Genomic DNA, 18184 nt, shown 5'->3' on the forward strand with positions numbered 1-18184 from the left:
TCGGGTCGCGCTTTCCCAGACTTCTCCCTTAGGCTTCTCCGGAATTGTTGTTTCCAAAGTTCCAGCAGGAGTGCATTGGGTTGTCGGTCTATTTTCTTCCGATCGACCCCTGCTGCCACGAGATCACGCCACATCCATGCGCGCGTTACTCTCTGAGGCCCGCGACCTCGCCCCTTTACCTTTGGTTTGGGCTTCCAGGTCTCAACTGCGCGGACCTCCTGTCTTAACTTCCTTCGCCTCCGGCTTTCAACATCCCCTACGGTGGCCATGGCAGTTGTAACTTCATGGATCCGTCGCCCCACATACGGTGTAAGAATAGCCACCGAGGATCCCAAAGCACTCGCAGGTGCAGTATCCAAAACCAGATCTCTCCTGCTGGCTGTTAAAAGCTCGTCATCCGGCCCCTGCATGTTAAGGTGAAAACTAGCATGTCTCATACCCATCTCACGGATGACCTGAGTAAGTTCCGTATATGACTGCCATTGACTCACAGTGTCTGGCAGCTCGCCAGCCTGTCCCCATACTGTGCGTACCGCAGCAGTCAGCCACTCCATTAGAGAATGGTTGCCCTGGTCGTGGGCCAACCTATGGCAGTGCTGTAACCTTTGTCGCAGGGACGGATGCACTGTCACGAAGGCTAGCTTTTCCATCTCGCCTGGGGAGCAGAGAATGCTGTCTGCTCCCTCATCCCATAAACGTAGTAGCCAAGCCGAGACTGGCTCTCCAGAGCGCTGTCGGTACCGCCTCCCCAGCTCCTGCAACTCAGTGGGAGTGTACGGGGTGTAGGCTGTGCACTGGGTCACAGCTGGCTTGCCGGCAGCAACGCCCCCGGGGCCCAAAGGTTGCTCACGTTTTACCCTTTGCTTCAAGATTGGCCGGGCTTGGGGCTTGGGAACCACGTTGTCTCCACTCGCTTCCTCCGCCTCTAGCTCAGAGTCTCCACTGTGGGGCCCCTCTTCCAACAGGCGGACCCGAGCTTCCAGTGCCTCCAACCGGGACACCTGGTCCGGCACCTGGGCCATTTCATGAAGCGCGTTTTCCGTGTTGAGACTCAAGGCCGTGAGGAACATCCGGACCACGCGGCCAGGTGTAGCCCTCTCCTCCTCCGGCAACCGCTCAGCCAGAGCCTGCAGGGCCCTCTCCCCGCTGGCCGGAGAGCCGTCCATGTCCTCCCACCGCTCCTTGTGGATCCAACTCCTGAGAACAGCGGCCACCGGGCACCACACACTGTGCGGTGGCCACACGTCCTCCTGCCCAGAGACAGACTCCATTCCTACCTGGTCGGAATCTTGCTCACCGTGCCAGGTGTCTGAGTGGGTGGAGTCCTCCGCGGAGGATGTCCGCAACCCTCGGAGCCCAAGGCCGCAGCAGATCACCAAAATGAAGGCAACGCCGTCCATGGCCAAGAGGGTGGTGTGCCAGCTGGAGGCTTGAGTCTCCCAGGCAGAGCGTGCCTCCCGTTCCCGTTGTCGCTCCTCATGGGCCTCCCGAAGCTGGGCTCTCACACGCACAAACTGCTCCACCATCCTTCGGTAGGTTTTGGGGGCACCGTACCCCGCTTACGAAACTGAGCTTTTATACGTATAAACTGCTCCAGGACATTCCGGAGAGTTTCGGCCGACACCACACCCTGCTCGCTGCGCCATCTGTCGTGCGGGACGGCCTGCGGGGTCTCTGCTCCCGCTCCCCACATAAGAACGCAGGATGTGGTGAGGCCAAAAAGGAACACCCACGGAGCCACAGGTAGGGGAGTCGTACCACTACGGTCTCACTGGAGGCTGGGTTCACACGACGACGACGTGCGACCTGCTGTCTGCTTTGCTGCCAACCCACCCCACCGACTCCTCGACTCTCCTCAACTTCCCTCGACTCTCCTCCGCAGCCGCGGCAGTTATATTAGCGGCCGATGGCTCAACGGTTACAGCTGACGGCCGTCTACTACCCGAGCCAGCACCCCTCCACGTGAGGCCGAGAGCCTGGAAACTGCTCTCTGGGGCTCTGTCCCGACACCCCCTCACTATAGAAGGTTTAAGCCCCCTCACTCTAGAAGTTGAAAGTCCCCTCTTCTTCTCCCTCTGCTCCGGACCCCTCTGGTTGTTCCTCTCCTCCCTGACCTCAGCTAGTTCAACTCCCCCCCACCGTTTCAACCAGTTGTTCCCCCCACTCCCCCCCGCATCACATTCCGATACTTCCTCCACCACTGCCCAGCTTCCTCCGGACCTTTCTTCCCCTCCTCAACCTGATCCGGGCAACCTTATGCACCCCCAGCCACCCAGATCCCTCTCAGGGAAGTGGCCGGCGGTGAAGGCCCTGTTGGGGTCCATGTGCCTTTCTCGATGACAGACCTGAGTCACATTGAATCTAAGCTAGGCTTCTTTTCTTCTGGTCCCTCCCGCTCTCCTAAAGAGTTCGAATACCTCACATCTATATTGTCCCTTCCACGTGTACTAACCCATGAGAGGGATCCTAGCATTCCAAAAGCTAGGGAGACAGCCCAATCCGGACCGGACCGCTTAAAGAGAGACCATATGGTTAATTGTCTCCTTCGGGGCACGAAGGCAGCCGTTCAGAAAGCTGTCAGTTATGAAAAAGTTAGGGAAATCTACCAGGACCGCCATGAGAACCCAGCTGTTTTATTCTCTCTCGCCTTTCAGAAGCCCTACAAACCTACACCAATATTCATGCTGACTCTCCGCATGGCAGAGCTGCCTTAGCCACGCATTTCGTCTCCCGGTGGGCCCCTGATATTCGCAGGAAGCTTCAGAAATTAGAGAAGGGTCCTCACCCCCCCCTCCCAAACAGATCTTTTAGCACCGGCCTTTAAGGTCTTCAATAATCCAGACGAGGAGAGTAGACAGGCCCATACCCAGGCCTTCCAGATGGTTGCCGCAGCAGTTTCCCAGGCCGTAAGTTAGGCCGGGCCTGCCCCAAAGGAAAGAACTGGGACCCCAATCCTCTGCGCAGCCTAATTACCAAGTGCCTGCTTTAAATGTGGCCTCCCGGGACACTGGAGCCGCTCTTGCCCTAACCCAAGGCCTCCTGCTAAGCCTGGCCACACCTAGGAGGCCGTGGTGGCCAGTGGACGTCAGATTGCCCTCCAGCCCCTCCATGTCTTTCCTTCAAGACACGGGGGCCACTTACTCGGCACTCCCTGAATTTTCCGGCAAGCTCTCTCCCTCCCTCGGCTCGATTGTGGGGTCGATGGGATACTTTCTCACCCCATAGCTACCCGCCAGAGGGACATCCTTTTAAGATTCTCCTCCCCGCGCTTCTCTCCCTCACTTTCGTTATGCACTGCAGGGGCCACCAAAGGGGCTCTGGCCTTGTTGCCATCGGTAACAACAAGGCTGACAGGGAGGCATGCCGGGCCATCCCCCGCAGGGCCATCGTCCACAGCTCTCTGGAGAGCCTGTTACCAGTCAGGGAGCCCTGGGGGGTGGGGGGGGGCCTGGCTTGCCTCCACCGGAAAACTGCCCCTACTATCCACGTCCCTCCTCCCTGTTGCCCTTTCCCGCCTCCGCGCTGCACCGCACCCCCCCCCTCCCCCGGGCTCCAACTTTCCTCAGCCCGTTTTGCTACCCTTACTTAGGTAAGTCTTCCCTCTTTCATCCTCCGTCCGACTCGGTCAGATTTGCCGCCGGATACAAGACCTAGCGCTAGGCCTGACCGTGTCCCGGGGCCAGGCCCCTGGGTCAGCCGTCGGCAGGGACGCCTGCCCCGGTCTGCACCCTTCCCCTCCGCGGGACCGCAGGAAACCGGCAGCGGGACGCCCTGCCGTTTTCCCTTGTCCTCTGGCTGATTAAGAGGGTCTAGACTTTACCTCCTTTTGCCCCCTATCCTGTACGTCACCCTCCTCTGCTATCTCCCCTCCCCTGGACAGGGGGACCGGGCAGACACTTTTTTAAATCAACGCCTCTCCCATTTTAGTTGAATCCGTCTCTAATCCAAGCTCTGAACTCCTGCCTCCACGATGAGAGGCCCCCCTCCCCCACCTTTTCCTTGAGGGTTCCTTTGGGATTTATTTTTTTGTTTTGTTTTGTTTTGTTTTGTTTTTAAAGATTGTATTGGGGAACAGTGTGTACTTCCAGGACTTTTTTCCAAGACAAGTTGTTCTCCTTTCAGTTTTAGTTGTGGAGGGTGCCATTCAGCTTCAAGTTGTTGTCCTTTCAAGTCTTAGTTGTGCAGGGCGCAGCTCAGCTCCAGGTCCCGTTGCCGTGGCTAGTTGCAGGGGGGCACAGCCCACCATCCCTTGCGGGAGTCGAAACCGGCAACCTTGTGGTTGAGAGGACGCGCTCCAACCAACTGAGCCATCCGGGAGGCAGCTCAGCTCAAGGTGCCGTGTTCAATCTTAGTTGCAGGGGGCGCTGCCCACCATCCCTTGCGGGACTCCAGGAATTGAACTGGCAACCTTGTGGTCGAGAGCCCACTGGCCCATGTGGGAATCGAACCGGCAGCCTTCGGAGTGAGGAGCACGGAGCTCTAACCGCCTGAGCCACCGGGCGGGCGGGCCCCTGGTTCTATATTTTTAACCGGCACGTGGTTAAAAGATCCAGAGCTCATGGTTTAAAAAATAACAAGATAAACAACCAATGACAGAAACAAAGCCACAGGAGATCTAGATAGAGTTATCAGACTCTAACTATTCTGAATGTGTTCAAGGAAATTCTCTCAAATTGACAACTGAAGCAGACGACTAGAAACTATCAAAGAAAACCAAACCACAATTCTAGAACTGAAAAACGCAATGAGTTTAGGAACTTGGTGGCTAGGTTTAACGGCAGAATAGACAGACACAGCTGAAACCTGCACACAGATGTTTACGGCGGTGTTATACATAATTGCCAAAAATTGAAAGCGACCAAGACAGCTTTCCATAGGTGAACGGATAAACAAAGTGCCGTACGTCCGGAAAATAAAACGTTATTTGGTGATGACATTAGCTGCCAAGATACTAAAAGGCAGGGAGAAACCTTAAATGCATACTGCTAAGTGAAAGAAGCCAGTCTGAAAAGGCTACGCGTTCCACGATTCTAACTACGTGACGTTCCGAAAAAGGAAAAACTACAGAGACAGTGAAAAGACTAGTAGTTTCCGGGGGTTAAGGGAATGAGGGAGATCACAACAGGTGGAATACGGTATTTTTAGGGCAGTGACATTATTCCGTATGATACGACAGTGCTGGATAAATGACATTCCGCGTTTGTCAGAATCCATAGAACTGTACAATAAAAGAGTGAACTCTAAGGTAAACTATGGAATTGAGGTAATAACGCGTCGACATTGGTTCATCCATTGTAACAAATGTACCACACCAGACAAGATGTTAATAACAGGGGGAGCTGGAGAGATAAGGGGAAGGGAAATATGTGAGAACTCTGTACTTTCTGCTTGATTTTCCTTTAAATCTAAAACCTCTCTAGAAAACAAAGTCTATCAGTTGTTGTTGTTTGTTTCTTTTTTAACCTATGGCAAACAGTGACACAGGAGAGTTAGCATGTCCCTAGGCAGACAGGGAGGTCCCTGGTGGAATAAACAAAGACAGTCATATCCTAAAACTTCAGGTTTTGAAATCACGCCTTCGCTCCAGGACATAATGTAACGAGGCCTTGAGATTGATCATAAAATTCCTTTTGGCCTGACAAATGGAGCAGATCTGATAGACAAAGAGTGGGTTACTTTGCTAATTCCTTTAGGATGGGCAAGCAGAACAAACCCGGTAGACGAATCTCATTAGAAGGCGCCAGTTCCCCGTCGTATTCAAACAAGTTCCCTTCTTCAAACAGCTCCCCTTCCCCAAGCAGGCAAGGGAAGGTAGAAAAGCGAGAGCTTTTGCCTCAGTCATGGGGCACCCCCCATTCGGGACCCCCTCCCGCTCGGGAGCTGCCACCTCTTCTCCTGCCTCTAAGAAACTATTATCCTCTTTTGAAAAACTCTTTGCCTCTCCCTGGTCCGCGTTTCCACTCTTCGGCTTCGGGAGACACGATCCCGGCCCACACCCAGAAACTGCCGGCAGACCCCACATCACCTACATCATTTGGGGGCTCGCTCGGGATTGAAGGAGAGGTAAATATTATCTGTGCCTCTCTACTTGCCCACCCTGTGGGCCTTCATCTTTTTTTTTTTTTTTTTTTTTTTTTGTCTCCTTTACTCTCTCATGCAAACAGTAGTCCTCCGTCAGCCATTTAAATGCGAAAAGCGCGGCGGCTACTCTTAAGACTCGGAGGGCAGGTCTTGCAGGAGGGCAGGTCTCCCTGGAGGGCTCTGGTTGATCCCCTCGGGCACTGAGCCGGAGGAATGTCAGCCACAGTCTAACTGCCTTCTCTCTCGCTTTCTCATTTCTCTTTCCACGAGGAGACTGAATACTGGCGCGTGGCCAGGACGGTGGGCCTTTGCGGACAACTGAGCGAATTTCGGCCGTGGCCACTCTACGGAAAATTTCCAAAGGGTCCTTCGTTTCTCTCCCAGCCCGACTGCCCGTAAGGGTGCCAGCAAGATGACTCCTCTGTCTCTGCTGTTCTTTCATCCTGTCGCTGTCTCTCCTCAACATTTGAGACGCCGGTCTAGGGTCTCTTCCCTGCGGGACCTTCTCAACACTCCCTGCCGACCTCAAGACATCTTAGGGTAAGAACGTGAACCTCCGCCTCTATAGGACATCTCTTGTCACCCAGGATAAGATATACTGGCATTTAACATTTCCTCTCAAATCATCCCCTGCTCTTCCGTGATCTCACTGTACTCTGGGGACTGCAGGCAGCAACTCTGCTGCCTGGCTCCGCACCTCCCCCACCCACCCCCACCCCCCCGCCCCCACTCCCCCACCCCACCCCCACCCCGCTCAGCCAGCCGGGCGGCCACCACAGCCCAGAGGGGGAAAGGCCCCCAAAGCGCAACTCCTCCGGAGCACCACCCGCCAGGCCACCTCAGCCAACTCCAGGCAAAGTTTTCAAGGAGGACCAACATATTCCAGACTCACTTTACCTTAAGGAGGAAACTTGATCTGAAACCTTTTGGGGCTTCCGTTTTTTCTCTTTTTTGCACTCTCTTACCCACTGGGAATCAAAACGTCCCCACTTGCCTTTCCGCACAGGCTACGTACCCAAGCTCCAAGCCTTGAGTATGTACTCCGCCCTTAAATACCTTTATTCAGAAGGCTACTGTTATATTAATCGTGCAATCAATTTCTGTGATGCCCGGAGTCGCGGTACACACCCCGCTACTTTAAAGCGTCCCATCATAGGCCACAGCCTTTTATCGGCCTGTAGGCCAACGCCGAACATTCAGGGTAGGCGCCCACCCGGAGGCCCGGGCCGGGCCGCCCAGGTAAGCGCGAATAATCCTGGCGCGCCTCGGAACCAGTCGCGCGGTGTGGTGTCCGTGGCCCACGCGTCTGGGGGACGCCTCAGAGCAGATTGTGGGAGACGACTTGCGAATTGCGAAGGGACGCCTTTCTCTTCTTCCTCCCTTTCCGATGGGCCATCAGCCCTCACGCGCCTACACCCCCCTGAACTGCATCTTGAAATATTGGGACAAATTTGACCCTCAGACTCTGAAGAAACAGCGCGTGATTTCCTTCTGTTCAGAGGTTTGGCCTAAATACTCATTGGAAGATGGGAAGACTTGGCCTTCTGAGGGAAGTGTTAATTATAATAACACTATCGTGCCACTAGACCTGTTTTGCAGAAAGGAGGGCAAATGGTCAGAAGTTCCATATGTTCAGGCTTTTTTTGCCCTGAGGGACAACCCAAATCTCTGTAAGAAACGTAAAGTTGAGCCGGCTCTTTTGGCTGTGATCTCTTGCCTCCCTTCCCCCAATGAGTCCCTTTTTAAGGGGACTCCTCCTAAGGGGACGCCTTCTAGGGGGACTCCTTCTAAGGAGACTCTCCCTAGGGAGACCCCTCCTCAAGAGACTCTTCCAAGAGAACTCCAGCGGGATCCTCCTCTCCTGAGGAGGACCCTTCGACAAACACCCATCTCCTGATCCACCTATAAACAGGAATGTGTGAGGCTGAGGTCACTGAAGGGAAAAAAGCGGCACGTTCGAAAGCCAAGTGGCTAATTCTCCAGCCAGCGCCCTTACTCCGCTGCTCTAAGTCCTAGGACTACGACGACCACCCACAGTGAGATTCATCAGAAGGGAAACAGCCTTTAGATTGGAGTCCCAAAATACTAAAGTCACAATACCTGTCACTGAATTTGTCAAGAAAATGGCTTAAATATCTAGCTATTTCAAAATACCAAAATACCGAGGTGTTAATTACTAGGTACATCGTAAGTTCATCTCTTTCTAACTTCTTGTCACACGAATGTTAGGAGACATTAAGCTCTGTTGATAAATATATTTTATTACTAAAACCGATGCTTTTAAAGGTTGCCAAATAGATTCCTGGGTTTGCCAGTGCAAGTGCCAATTGCTTGCTTTTGGTTGTCAGTATACACGTCACCAGAATAATTTTCTGTGTTTTATATTTTCCCAATCCGATCCTTGGTTACTCAAAAATTAAGTCTAAAAAACTAACTTTTGCTAACAGTCAAGGAAATTTTTATATCATACATCTGCTAAAGTTCATGTGCCTTCCTCAGTGTCAGCTACAGGCCAATATAAGGAAACTTCCTTAGCCTAATGTTGTTCCCTAACTGGCAGGGAAACCTAATGGTTCTGACCCGCTGTTCTGACATCCCCGATTAAGAGGCTCAGATCCTAGAAAAGGCCAGGAATCTGTTTAAATGTCTTTTTAACAGCCAAGGCAGAAAACCGAGGAATAAAGGAACAGTGAGACCAGAGCCTGAGACCAGAGACAGGCCAGACTTCTGGCCACAGTTATAGACGACCCAGGGCTGAAGCCACCTCAGGACACCCCAAATGCCCCAGAGGGAAAGCTCCAGATAAAAGAGCCTACTCCGGATATACAAGCCCAGATCACTGGATTCCTAAACCTCCAAAACAGCTGCGCCCCCTGTACAGACTACAGGGCACTACACCAGAGAGTAGGCCTCGTTCTGAAGGGAGCAAGGACCAGCTCCCTCCCCAAAAATGGCTGTCATCACTGTTGGGCCTGAAGTTCCCAGTGGCTCCCAGGCTGTTCTCGTCACAGGGGGTGAATCTGTGGGTGACCCTGACGTGGTAAGCCTATTAATTTTCTAATTGATATAGAAGCCATTTATTCTGTCTCAACTGCTCACGCGGGACCTTTTTCCTCTGAAAACTGCTTTGGGGTTGTAAAGATAAAGACAGCCCCCAGATTTGGGCTCACTTTGCTCAGCCTGTTTCTTATCATTGGTCTATACCTTAAAGAAAATATAAAATAAACAAGATTAAACTTCAGAAAGACTCGGAAACTATTTAAGTAAACAACTAGACCTCTTAGCACGCGGCTGACCCGCTTGCCTCCAGGCCATAGCTACAGCTGCCATCCTAGTTCCCAAAGCCACCAATGGGACAAGACTGAACCGTTTTCCTTCTTGCCCCACACCACATTCAAGGCTTTTGTAATGCTAATAAGCGTCACAGGCTCACTGATAGTTGCCTCCTACAACATCAGGCCTTCTTCAGAGGTCCTGTAATTCAAACGCGGACCTGCTCCACCCTTAATCTTGCCACCTTCCTCCCAGAGACAGAGGAAGAATTAACTGCCAATAAGTTTTAATACAAGCCTGTACGGCTAAAACAGACGTACAAAAAAATACCCCTAGACAACCCAGATCGGACGTTCTTCACTGATGAGCGTTCTTTTACAGACAAGGACATACGAAAGGCTAGATGGTCAAATGGCTTATTCAATAACAACAACCCTAAACGCCACCTCACAGGCTATCCATGCCATGAGACAAAAGTTAGGACAGGTCAGAATAACAGTTCTCAAACAAAGCTGCCACCCATTATCGACTTCTCAAACACAATCAAAAACATACAAAGTCTAAAGGGTTATGCTGTTTCAGTCTCTCTGATAGTTCACAGTTAATTCAAGGTTTCCAACATTAAACTGAAAACGAGATTCTTTGGTTGAGATTTGTCCTTCCTTCCTTCCCGGCTTCCTAGCTTAACAGGACTTAAAGAAGCCTTTCTTATGTTTCTGTTATTCATTATTACAGGAATCGTCTCTTGCTGCTGCCTACGGTGTATCTCTGCCTGTGGACCACTCACGAGCTGGCGACGACATGGCCTCCAAAGCAACAAACTCTTCATCTGGATATGCTCATCTACCGGGGACCCTTAGCTACACCTCTGGACAAGCCCTAGCTGCTGGTCTCTCTCTACGTCGTCCCTCCTCAGCCTGAAGTAGCCAGAGCGGTCGTCGCCCCTATCCCCGAACGGCAGTTAGGGTTTCATCTTCAGAGGGCGGCTTGATACAGGAGAGTTAGCATGTCCCTAGGTAGACAGGGAGGTCCCTGGTGGAATAAACAAAGAGTCATATCCTAAAACTTCAGGTTTTGAAGTCACTCCTTCGCAACCTGTTTATATGGAACACTTCACTACAGGGGACAGGGTTTGTGATGTTTATAACTCTGAAGGAAGACTGAGAACACACTACGTTGGTCCGGGACCGGGCGGTGATCTCATCACGAGGTCACAGTCGCTCCCGAAAGACATGTTCGGGCGACTTCTCCAGCAATATTCAACATGCAGAGGGAGCATGGAAGGTGTAACTGGCCCAGGGTGAGAGTTCAGCGGACGGAAGGAGTATACATGAAGGAAAAGGGAACAAGGGATTTAGAGGGTGTTGGCAGGAGTGTGGCTTCCGTGACTGACCCAGGCTGATTTATGCTATTGGTAAAAACTGGCGGTGTTGAGGAAGGTGGAGATTTAATGGTCTCTGGTGCCATCTGTTGCCCAACTAAACGAAGAACTACCAGCTTCCCATTAATCCCTGAAGAACTATCCACCTGGAGAGGAGAAGAAATGCCTGATTTTAGCAATGTCCCGCAAAACGCCACCCTCCCAAGGCCGAGCTAGGGGCAGGGTGGGAGGTGGTAGTGGGCGGTTCAACTGCAGTGGCATCTGCTGTGGACAGCAGAGAAACAGCCGGTTTCAAAGAAGCCTCCCCTCATAGCGGAGGACCAGTAGTCCCAGGCCGGCTGTGAGGGGAAAACACAAGGTGCTTTTCAGATCTGTATGCATAGTCCGCTATCTACATATGATTATATTGGTATGTCTTCTCCCAAGGGTGAGCCTCTCTGTCACCCACCTATCTGGTGGTGGTGGTAATGACCCAGTTCTAGTTTTTCTTTCATGTATTCTTGTTACCTAGAGGAAGATATAGCCATATCCAGTCAATATAAACTTAACACTCTCTTGAAAAGGTTGTCTCAATAATCAAGTGAACTATGAACAGACTGACAATTAGGTTCGAGAACTCATCCTAGAAAAAGTGCCACGTACCTCACTGCTGAGCATCACGATGGTCACCTTCGAAGTACTCCCCTTGGGAAGCTACGCGCCCACACAAGCGCCTAGTCCACCCTTCAAAGCGATCGCGGACCTCCTTTCCTGGAATGGCCGTCAGAGCTGTCATCGTATTACCCTTGATGTCCCGAATGTCATCCAAATGTCTTCCTTGCAATATTTCCTTTGTCTTCGGGTAAAGAAAGAAGTCATTGGGGGCCAGATCAGTTTAGTTTTCCTTAAGTTTGAATTACGGGGTAGAGAAGCATCTTAATCTTGTCTGGGCTTCGACTCCTCGAGGTGGTCATTTGGCCCTTTGCTACACGACCATTCGGCTCATCTACAAATGTACACTTCATCCTCCACTGGTTACCTTTCCCAGAATAGCGTCTCCTCTGATCCGATAGGGAGCACCTTCGGAACATCTGGAAGCTTCTGCCAGCTGCAGGTAGTCTTGGCATTATTCCGAAATAAAGATACTCAGCTCTTGTCACTTCCTTTGGGGGGAGGGAGGTGTCACAAATGATATAGGACGCACATTTTATTCCCTTAGATACACACGCTTTTAGCTTGCGTTGACACCCTTGATGGAATTCTCTATGTGCTGAAATGTAACCACGGGTGTGTGTAAGCGGTACAATAGACTCCAGTGGAGTTGTATCAGCACTGTGGGACTGAACCCCCTCTGCCGTTTTGGGGTGTTTTTTAATCTTATTTTTGTGGATAATCTGGGTTACTCAATATCATCGTTCTAAAAGTCATTATGAATCTAACAAGATTAACTTTAACAAAAACTTGAACCATAACCTTTACTATTCAAGGATTTAACTTTAAGTCATTTTTACAGTATTATGTTCCGGCAATTCATTTGCATTGCCCACGATCATCTTTTCTCTTTCCAACTCAGATGACTTTTGTATCATTTAGTAACACTGTGTTTTTCCTACTGCTGGTCATGAAATGAATTTAGTGGGTCATAACAAGGAGTTTCCTCTTTTTTTTCTTTTTTTTTCTTTTTCCAAAGTGAAACATTTTATTTCAACGATACGTTTATCCCGGGGTGACCCCTGAGGAGCAGGGTCTCCCTTCTGCTGGGAGTTAAGTTCCCCACAGCTGTGCGGCCCCCAGGGGAGACAGGGCTGATGCCTGTCAAAAGGCGTTCCTGCTCCTGGCCCTGAAGCAAACACCTCCACCCCTCAGCAGATCCGGGAGCGCCCGCCGGGAGATCCACACCTCTGCTTGCCCCAGGTCCTCCCGCATCCGCTGAGGCCCCCTCTGCGTGCCCCTTGCCCCTGACTCTCCCTGCACGCGGCCGCGCGCCGCCCGGCGACCCCCGCTGGCGCGCGTGCGCGCGCTGGCGCGCCCCCGCGCGCTTTTGGCGGTCTCGGGCACGCGCGTCCATTGTTCCCTACTGCATCCCGGCAACAGGCCCAACGGTGGGCACTTCGCCTTCAGCCCTGTTGACAGCTGAAGGAGCTGGCTAGGAGCCTGCTGTCGAGCCAAAGACAGACCTCACCCAAGTGACCCATGGGCGGTTATCAGGGCAGGATCTGTCTCCCACGCCCGCCCCGGGCACCCGAGGGCCAGCACCACGGCGCTCGCCATGCCCACCGCGTTCACTGGGCCCGCCATCCTCACACAGCGGTCCGTGCCCCTCCGTTCTCTCGCAGGCCAAACTGCAGGTATCTGAGGAGTTTGCCTTCGTGCTTTCTCACAGCATCTCGGCGGCGATGTTCCATGCTCTCTCAAATGCTGCGCACTTTTCTGGGGTCCCTCATCTCAATCAGCAGGCATGGCCATCAGAGGGAAGCGGTGCTGTCGGCTCTGCACGCACAGATGGCCTGTAGCTCAGTGTCTCCGGTGGCCAATCAGGGAAGGAACCCTGATGGCACTGGGCGAGCACGGTCTGCTTTTAGGCCCCTGGGGGTCCAGGGAGGCCACTCAGTCTTCGTGCCCAGGCCTGGGACTCTGCGGAGAATCCTCCAGGCGACGAGCTCAGGAGACACGGGAAGGAACCCCGACGGCACTGGGCGAGCACGGTCTGCTTTCAGGCCCCTGGGGGTCCAGGGAGGCCACTCAGTCTTCTTGCCCAGGCCTGGGACTCTGCGGAGAATCCTCCAGGCGATGATCTCAGGAGACACGGGAAGGAACCCCGACGGCACTGGGCGAGCACGGTCTGCTTTCAGGCCCCTGGGGGTCCAGGGAGGCCACTCAGTCTTCGTGCCCAGGCCTGGGACTCTGCGGAGAATCCTCCAGGCGACGATCTCAGGAGACACGGGAAGGAACCCCGACGGCAGTGGGCGAGCACGGTCTGCATTTAGGGCCCTGGCGGTCTCTTGCCTCATTCCCAGGCCTGGGCTTCTGCAGAGAATCCCCCATAGGGAGGTCTCAGAAGACAAGGGCGACAAGAAATCCCAGACCTCCGTGCTAATCTCCTGCCCCAGAAGAAATGCCATCACGAGCTCATACAGCTCCACCCGAGGTTTCCCGCCTGCGCAGAGGAAGAGACGTACAGCCACAGCCACATCCCGTGCTCGGCTATTCCAGAAATCCTCCAAAAAAGTGAGCCAGGAGGGTCCTTCTCCCTCCTCGGCTCCCGGCCTTTCCCAGAAGTGCCAGCGTGAAAAGGAGGCAGATGGAACAAAGGGGCAGAGGCGAACCCGGACAGACGGCTCACCCACACGTGACGGTTCCAGGCCTCGAAAACGAAAGACTTGTCTTCTGCCGCGCAGGCGAGGGGACCCTGTGAGACTGCCAACACCCCCTGAGCTGGGCTTCCGAGTCACAGCGGCACACCTAGATGCGGAGAAGCAAGCTGCACTCCAGAGCATCCACAGAGCACTTCGGGGAGGTGAGACGGAGGCCATCCCAGACCTCAGTGCCATATGTGCTGTATGGAGCGGTCCTGCACCAGCTGTCCTTGCAGCTCCCAGCACGAATCCATAGGTGGCGAAGTACAGGAGGAAGCACGCCTGCTAAGGCCCAGTGACTCTCCCAGATTCTGCTGGAGGGGCTACCTCTGTGCATCTTTGTCACCCAGGAAGCACAGTCCACCAGGCTCCCTCTTCTGCCAGCCAGAGGCCCTGAAACGAGATAGCACCCTAACTATAGAAGTTTTAAGTCCCCTCACTATAGTAGTTTCCAGTCCCCTCAATAAGGAAGTTTTAAGCCCCTTCAGTATACAAGTTTTAAACCCCTCACTGTATGACTTTCCAGTCCCCTCAATTTAGAAGTTTTAAGACCCCCTCAGAATAGAAGTTTTAAGTTCCCTCAGTATAGAAGTTTTAAGTCCCCTCACTATAGAAGTTTTAAGTCCCCTCACTATAGAAGTTTTAAGGCCTTTCAGCATAGAAGTTTTCAGCCCCCTAGTATAGAAGCTTAAAGCCCTCTTAGTATAGAAGTTTTAAGCCCCCTCACTATAGAACTTTTTAAGCCCCCTCACTATAGAACTTTTTAAGCCCCCTCACTATAGAACTTTTTAAGCCCCCTCACTATAGAAGTTTTAAGGCCCCTCAAAATAGCAGTTTTCAGCCCACACCATAGAAGTTTCAAGTCCCCTCAGAATAGAAGCTTTAAGTCCCCTGAGTATACAAGTTTTAAGCCTCATCGGTATTGAAGTTTTCAGCCCCCTACTATAAAAGTTTTCAGCCCCTCACTATATGAGTTTTAAGTCCCCTCACTGTAGAAGTTCCCAGTCCCCTCAGAATAGAAGTTCTAAATCCCCTGAGTATACAAGTTTTAAGCCCCATCGGTATAGAAGTTTTCAGCCCCCTACTATACAAGTTTTCAGCCGCGTCACTATGTGAGTTTTAAGTCCCCTCACTACAGAAGATTTAAGTCCCCTCAGAAGAGAAGTTCTAAATTCCCTCACTGTAGAAGTTTTATGTCCCCTCAGTATAGAAGTCTTAAGAGCCCTCAGTAAAGAAGTTTCAAATCCCCTCACTATGGAAGCTTAAATTCCCTTACTATAGAAGTTTTAAGCCCCTCACTATGGAAGTTTTAAGCCCCATCAGTGAACAAGTTTCAAATCTTCTCACTATAGAATAGTAAGTTCCCTCACTATAGAAGTTTTAAGCGCCCTCACTAGAGAAGCTTTAAGCCCCCTCGGTAAGAAGTTTTCAGTGCCGTACTATAGAAGTTTTCAGCCCCTCACTATAGAACTTTTAAGCCCCCTCACTAAAGAAGTTTTCAGCCCCCTCACTATATGAGTTTTAAGTCCCCTCACTGTAGAAGTTTTCAGCCCCCTACTACGGAAGTTTTAAACCCCCCTCACTAGAGAAGTTGTAAGTCACCTCACTATAGAAGCTTTAAGGCCCCTCAGAATAAGTTTTAAACCCCCTCACTGTAGAAGTTTTAAGGCCCCTCAGAAGAGAAGTTTTACTTCCCCTCAGTAAAGAAGTTTTAATCCCCTCACTTTGGAAGCTTCAAGTCCCCTCACTGTAGATGTTTTAAGCCCCACACTAAAGAAGTTTTAAGCCCCCGCACTATAGAAGTTTTCAGTCCCATCAAAATAGAAGTTTTAAGTCCCCTCACTATAGAAGGTTTAAGGCCCCTCAAAATAGCAGTTTTAAGCCCACACCATAGAAGTTTCAAGTCCCCTCAGAATAGAAGTTTTAAGTCCCCTGAGTATACAAGTTTTAAGCCCCATCGGTATAGAAGTTTTCAGCCCCCTACTATACAAGTTTTCAGCCGCGTCACTATGTGAGTTTTAAGTCCCCTCACTACAGAAGATTTAAGTCCCCTCAGAAGAGAAGTTCTAAATTCCCTCACTGTAGAAGTTTTATGTCCCCTCAGTATAGAAGTCTTAAGAGCCCTCAGTAAAGAAGTTTCAAATCCCCTCACTATGGAAGCTTAAATTCCCTTACTATGGAAGTTTTAAGCCCCATCGGTGAAGAAGTTTCAAATCTTCTCACTACAGAATAGTAAGTTCCCTCACCATAGAAGTTTTAAGCGCCCTCACTAGAGAAGCTTTAAGCCCCCTCGGTAAGAAGTTTTCAGTGCCGTACTATAGAAGTTTTCAGCCCCTCACTATAGAACTTTTAAGCCCCCTCGCTAAAGAAGTTTTCAGCCCCCTCACTATATGAATTTTAAGTCCCCTCACCATAGAAGTTTCAAGTCCCCTCAGAATAGAAGTTTTAAGTCCCCTGATTATACAAGTTTTCAGCCCCATCGGTATAGGAGTTTTCAGCCCCCTCACTATATGAGTTTTAAGTCCCCTCACTATAGAAGTTTTAAGTCCCCTCACTATAGTAGTTTCAAGTCCCCTCAATTAGGAAGTTTTAAGCCCCTTCAGTATACAAGTTTTAAACCCCTCACTGTATGACTTTCCAGTCCCCTCAATTTAGAAGTTTTAAGACCCCCTCAGAATAGAAGTTTTAAGTTCCCTCAGTATAGAAGTTTTAAGTCCCCTCACTATAGAAGTTTTAAGTCCCCTCACTATAGAAGTTTTAAGGCCTTTCAGCATAGAAGTTTTCAGCCCCCTAGTATAGAAGCTTAAAGCCCTCTTAGTATAGAAGTTTTAAGCCCCCTCACTATAGAACTTTTTAAGCCCCCTCACTATAGAACTTTTTAAGCCCCCTCACTATAGAACTTTTTAAGCCCCCTCACTATAGAAGTTTTAAGGCCCCTCAAAATAGCAGTTTTCAGCCCACACCATAGAAGTTTCAAGTCCCCTCAGAATAGAAGCTTTAAGTCCCCTGAGTATACAAGTTTTAAGCCTCATCGGTATTGAAGTTTTCAGCCCCCTACTATAAAAGTTTTCAGCCCCTCACTATATGAGTTTTAAGTCCCCTCACTGTAGAAGTTCCCAGTCCCCTCAGAATAGAAGTTCTAAATCCCCTGAGTATACAAGTTTTAAGCCCCATCGGTATAGAAGTTTTCAGCCCCCTACTATACAAGTTTTCAGCCGCGTCACTATGTGAGTTTTAAGTCCCCTCACTACAGAAGATTTAAGTCCCCTCAGAAGAGAAGTTCTAAATTCCCTCACTGTAGAAGTTTTATGTCCCCTCAGTATAGAAGTCTTAAGAGCCCTCAGTAAAGAAGTTTCAAATCCCCTCACTATGGAAGCTTAAATTCCCTTACTATAGAAGTTTTAAGCCCCTCACTATGGAAGTTTTAAGCCCCATCAGTGAACAAGTTTCAAATCTTCTCACTATAGAATAGTAAGTTCCCTCACTATAGAAGTTTTAAGCGCCCTCACTAGAGAAGCTTTAAGCCCCCTCGGTAAGAAGTTTTCAGTGCCGTACTATAGAAGTTTTCAGCCCCTCACTATAGAACTTTTAAGCCCCCTCACTAAAGAAGTTTTCAGCCCCCTCACTATATGAGTTTTAAGTCCCCTCACTGTAGAAGTTTTCAGCCCCCTACTACGGAAGTTTTAAACCCCCCTCACTAGAGAAGTTGTAAGTCACCTCACTATAGAAGCTTTAAGGCCCCTCAGAATAAGTTTTAAACCCCCTCACTGTAGAAGTTTTAAGGCCCCTCAGAAGAGAAGTTTTACTTCCCCTCAGTAAAGAAGTTTTAATCCCCTCACTTTGGAAGCTTCAAGTCCCCTCACTGTAGATGTTTTAAGCCCCACACTAAAGAAGTTTTAAGCCCCCGCACTATAGAAGTTTTCAGTCCCATCAAAATAGAAGTTTTAAGTCCCCTCACTATAGAAGGTTTAAGGCCCCTCAAAATAGCAGTTTTAAGCCCACACCATAGAAGTTTCAAGTCCCCTCAGAATAGAAGTTTTAAGTCCCCTGAGTATACAAGTTTTAAGCCCCATCGGTATAGAAGTTTTCAGCCCCCTACTATACAAGTTTTCAG

At 50.6% G+C, this 18184-nt stretch overlaps 1 protein-coding gene across 1 annotated transcript; it reads left to right on the forward strand.

Annotated features, from left to right (window-relative positions):
• Positions 1-13172: 13172 nt before the first annotated feature.
• On the forward strand, positions 13173-14665 carry LOC148755779 (putative POM121-like protein 1). The gene is made up of 2 exons (XM_088789859.1): positions 13173-13223; positions 13583-14665. The coding sequence occupies exons 1-2, from the start codon at positions 13173-13175 to the stop codon at positions 14324-14326; spliced, it is 795 nt and encodes a 264-aa protein (XP_088645985.1). The 3' UTR covers positions 14327-14665.
• The last annotated feature ends 3519 nt before the right edge of the window (positions 14666-18184 follow it).

Source organism: Rhinolophus sinicus, chromosome 14 (assembly GCF_057876585.1).
Source record: "Rhinolophus sinicus isolate RSI-liver-muscle chromosome 14, RSI-T2T, whole genome shotgun sequence".
NCBI lineage: Eukaryota > Metazoa > Chordata > Mammalia > Chiroptera > Rhinolophidae > Rhinolophus > Rhinolophus sinicus.

Coding starts and splice junctions, on each gene's coding strand:
- LOC148755779 (XM_088789859.1), top strand. CDS start 13,173: ATGGCCATCAGAGGGAAGCGGTGCTGTCGGCTCTGCACGCACAGATGG. Junction 13,224..13,582: donor TCTGCACGCACAGATGGCCT/GTAGCTCAGTGT, acceptor CTGGGGGTCCAG/GGAGGCCACTCAGTCTTCGT.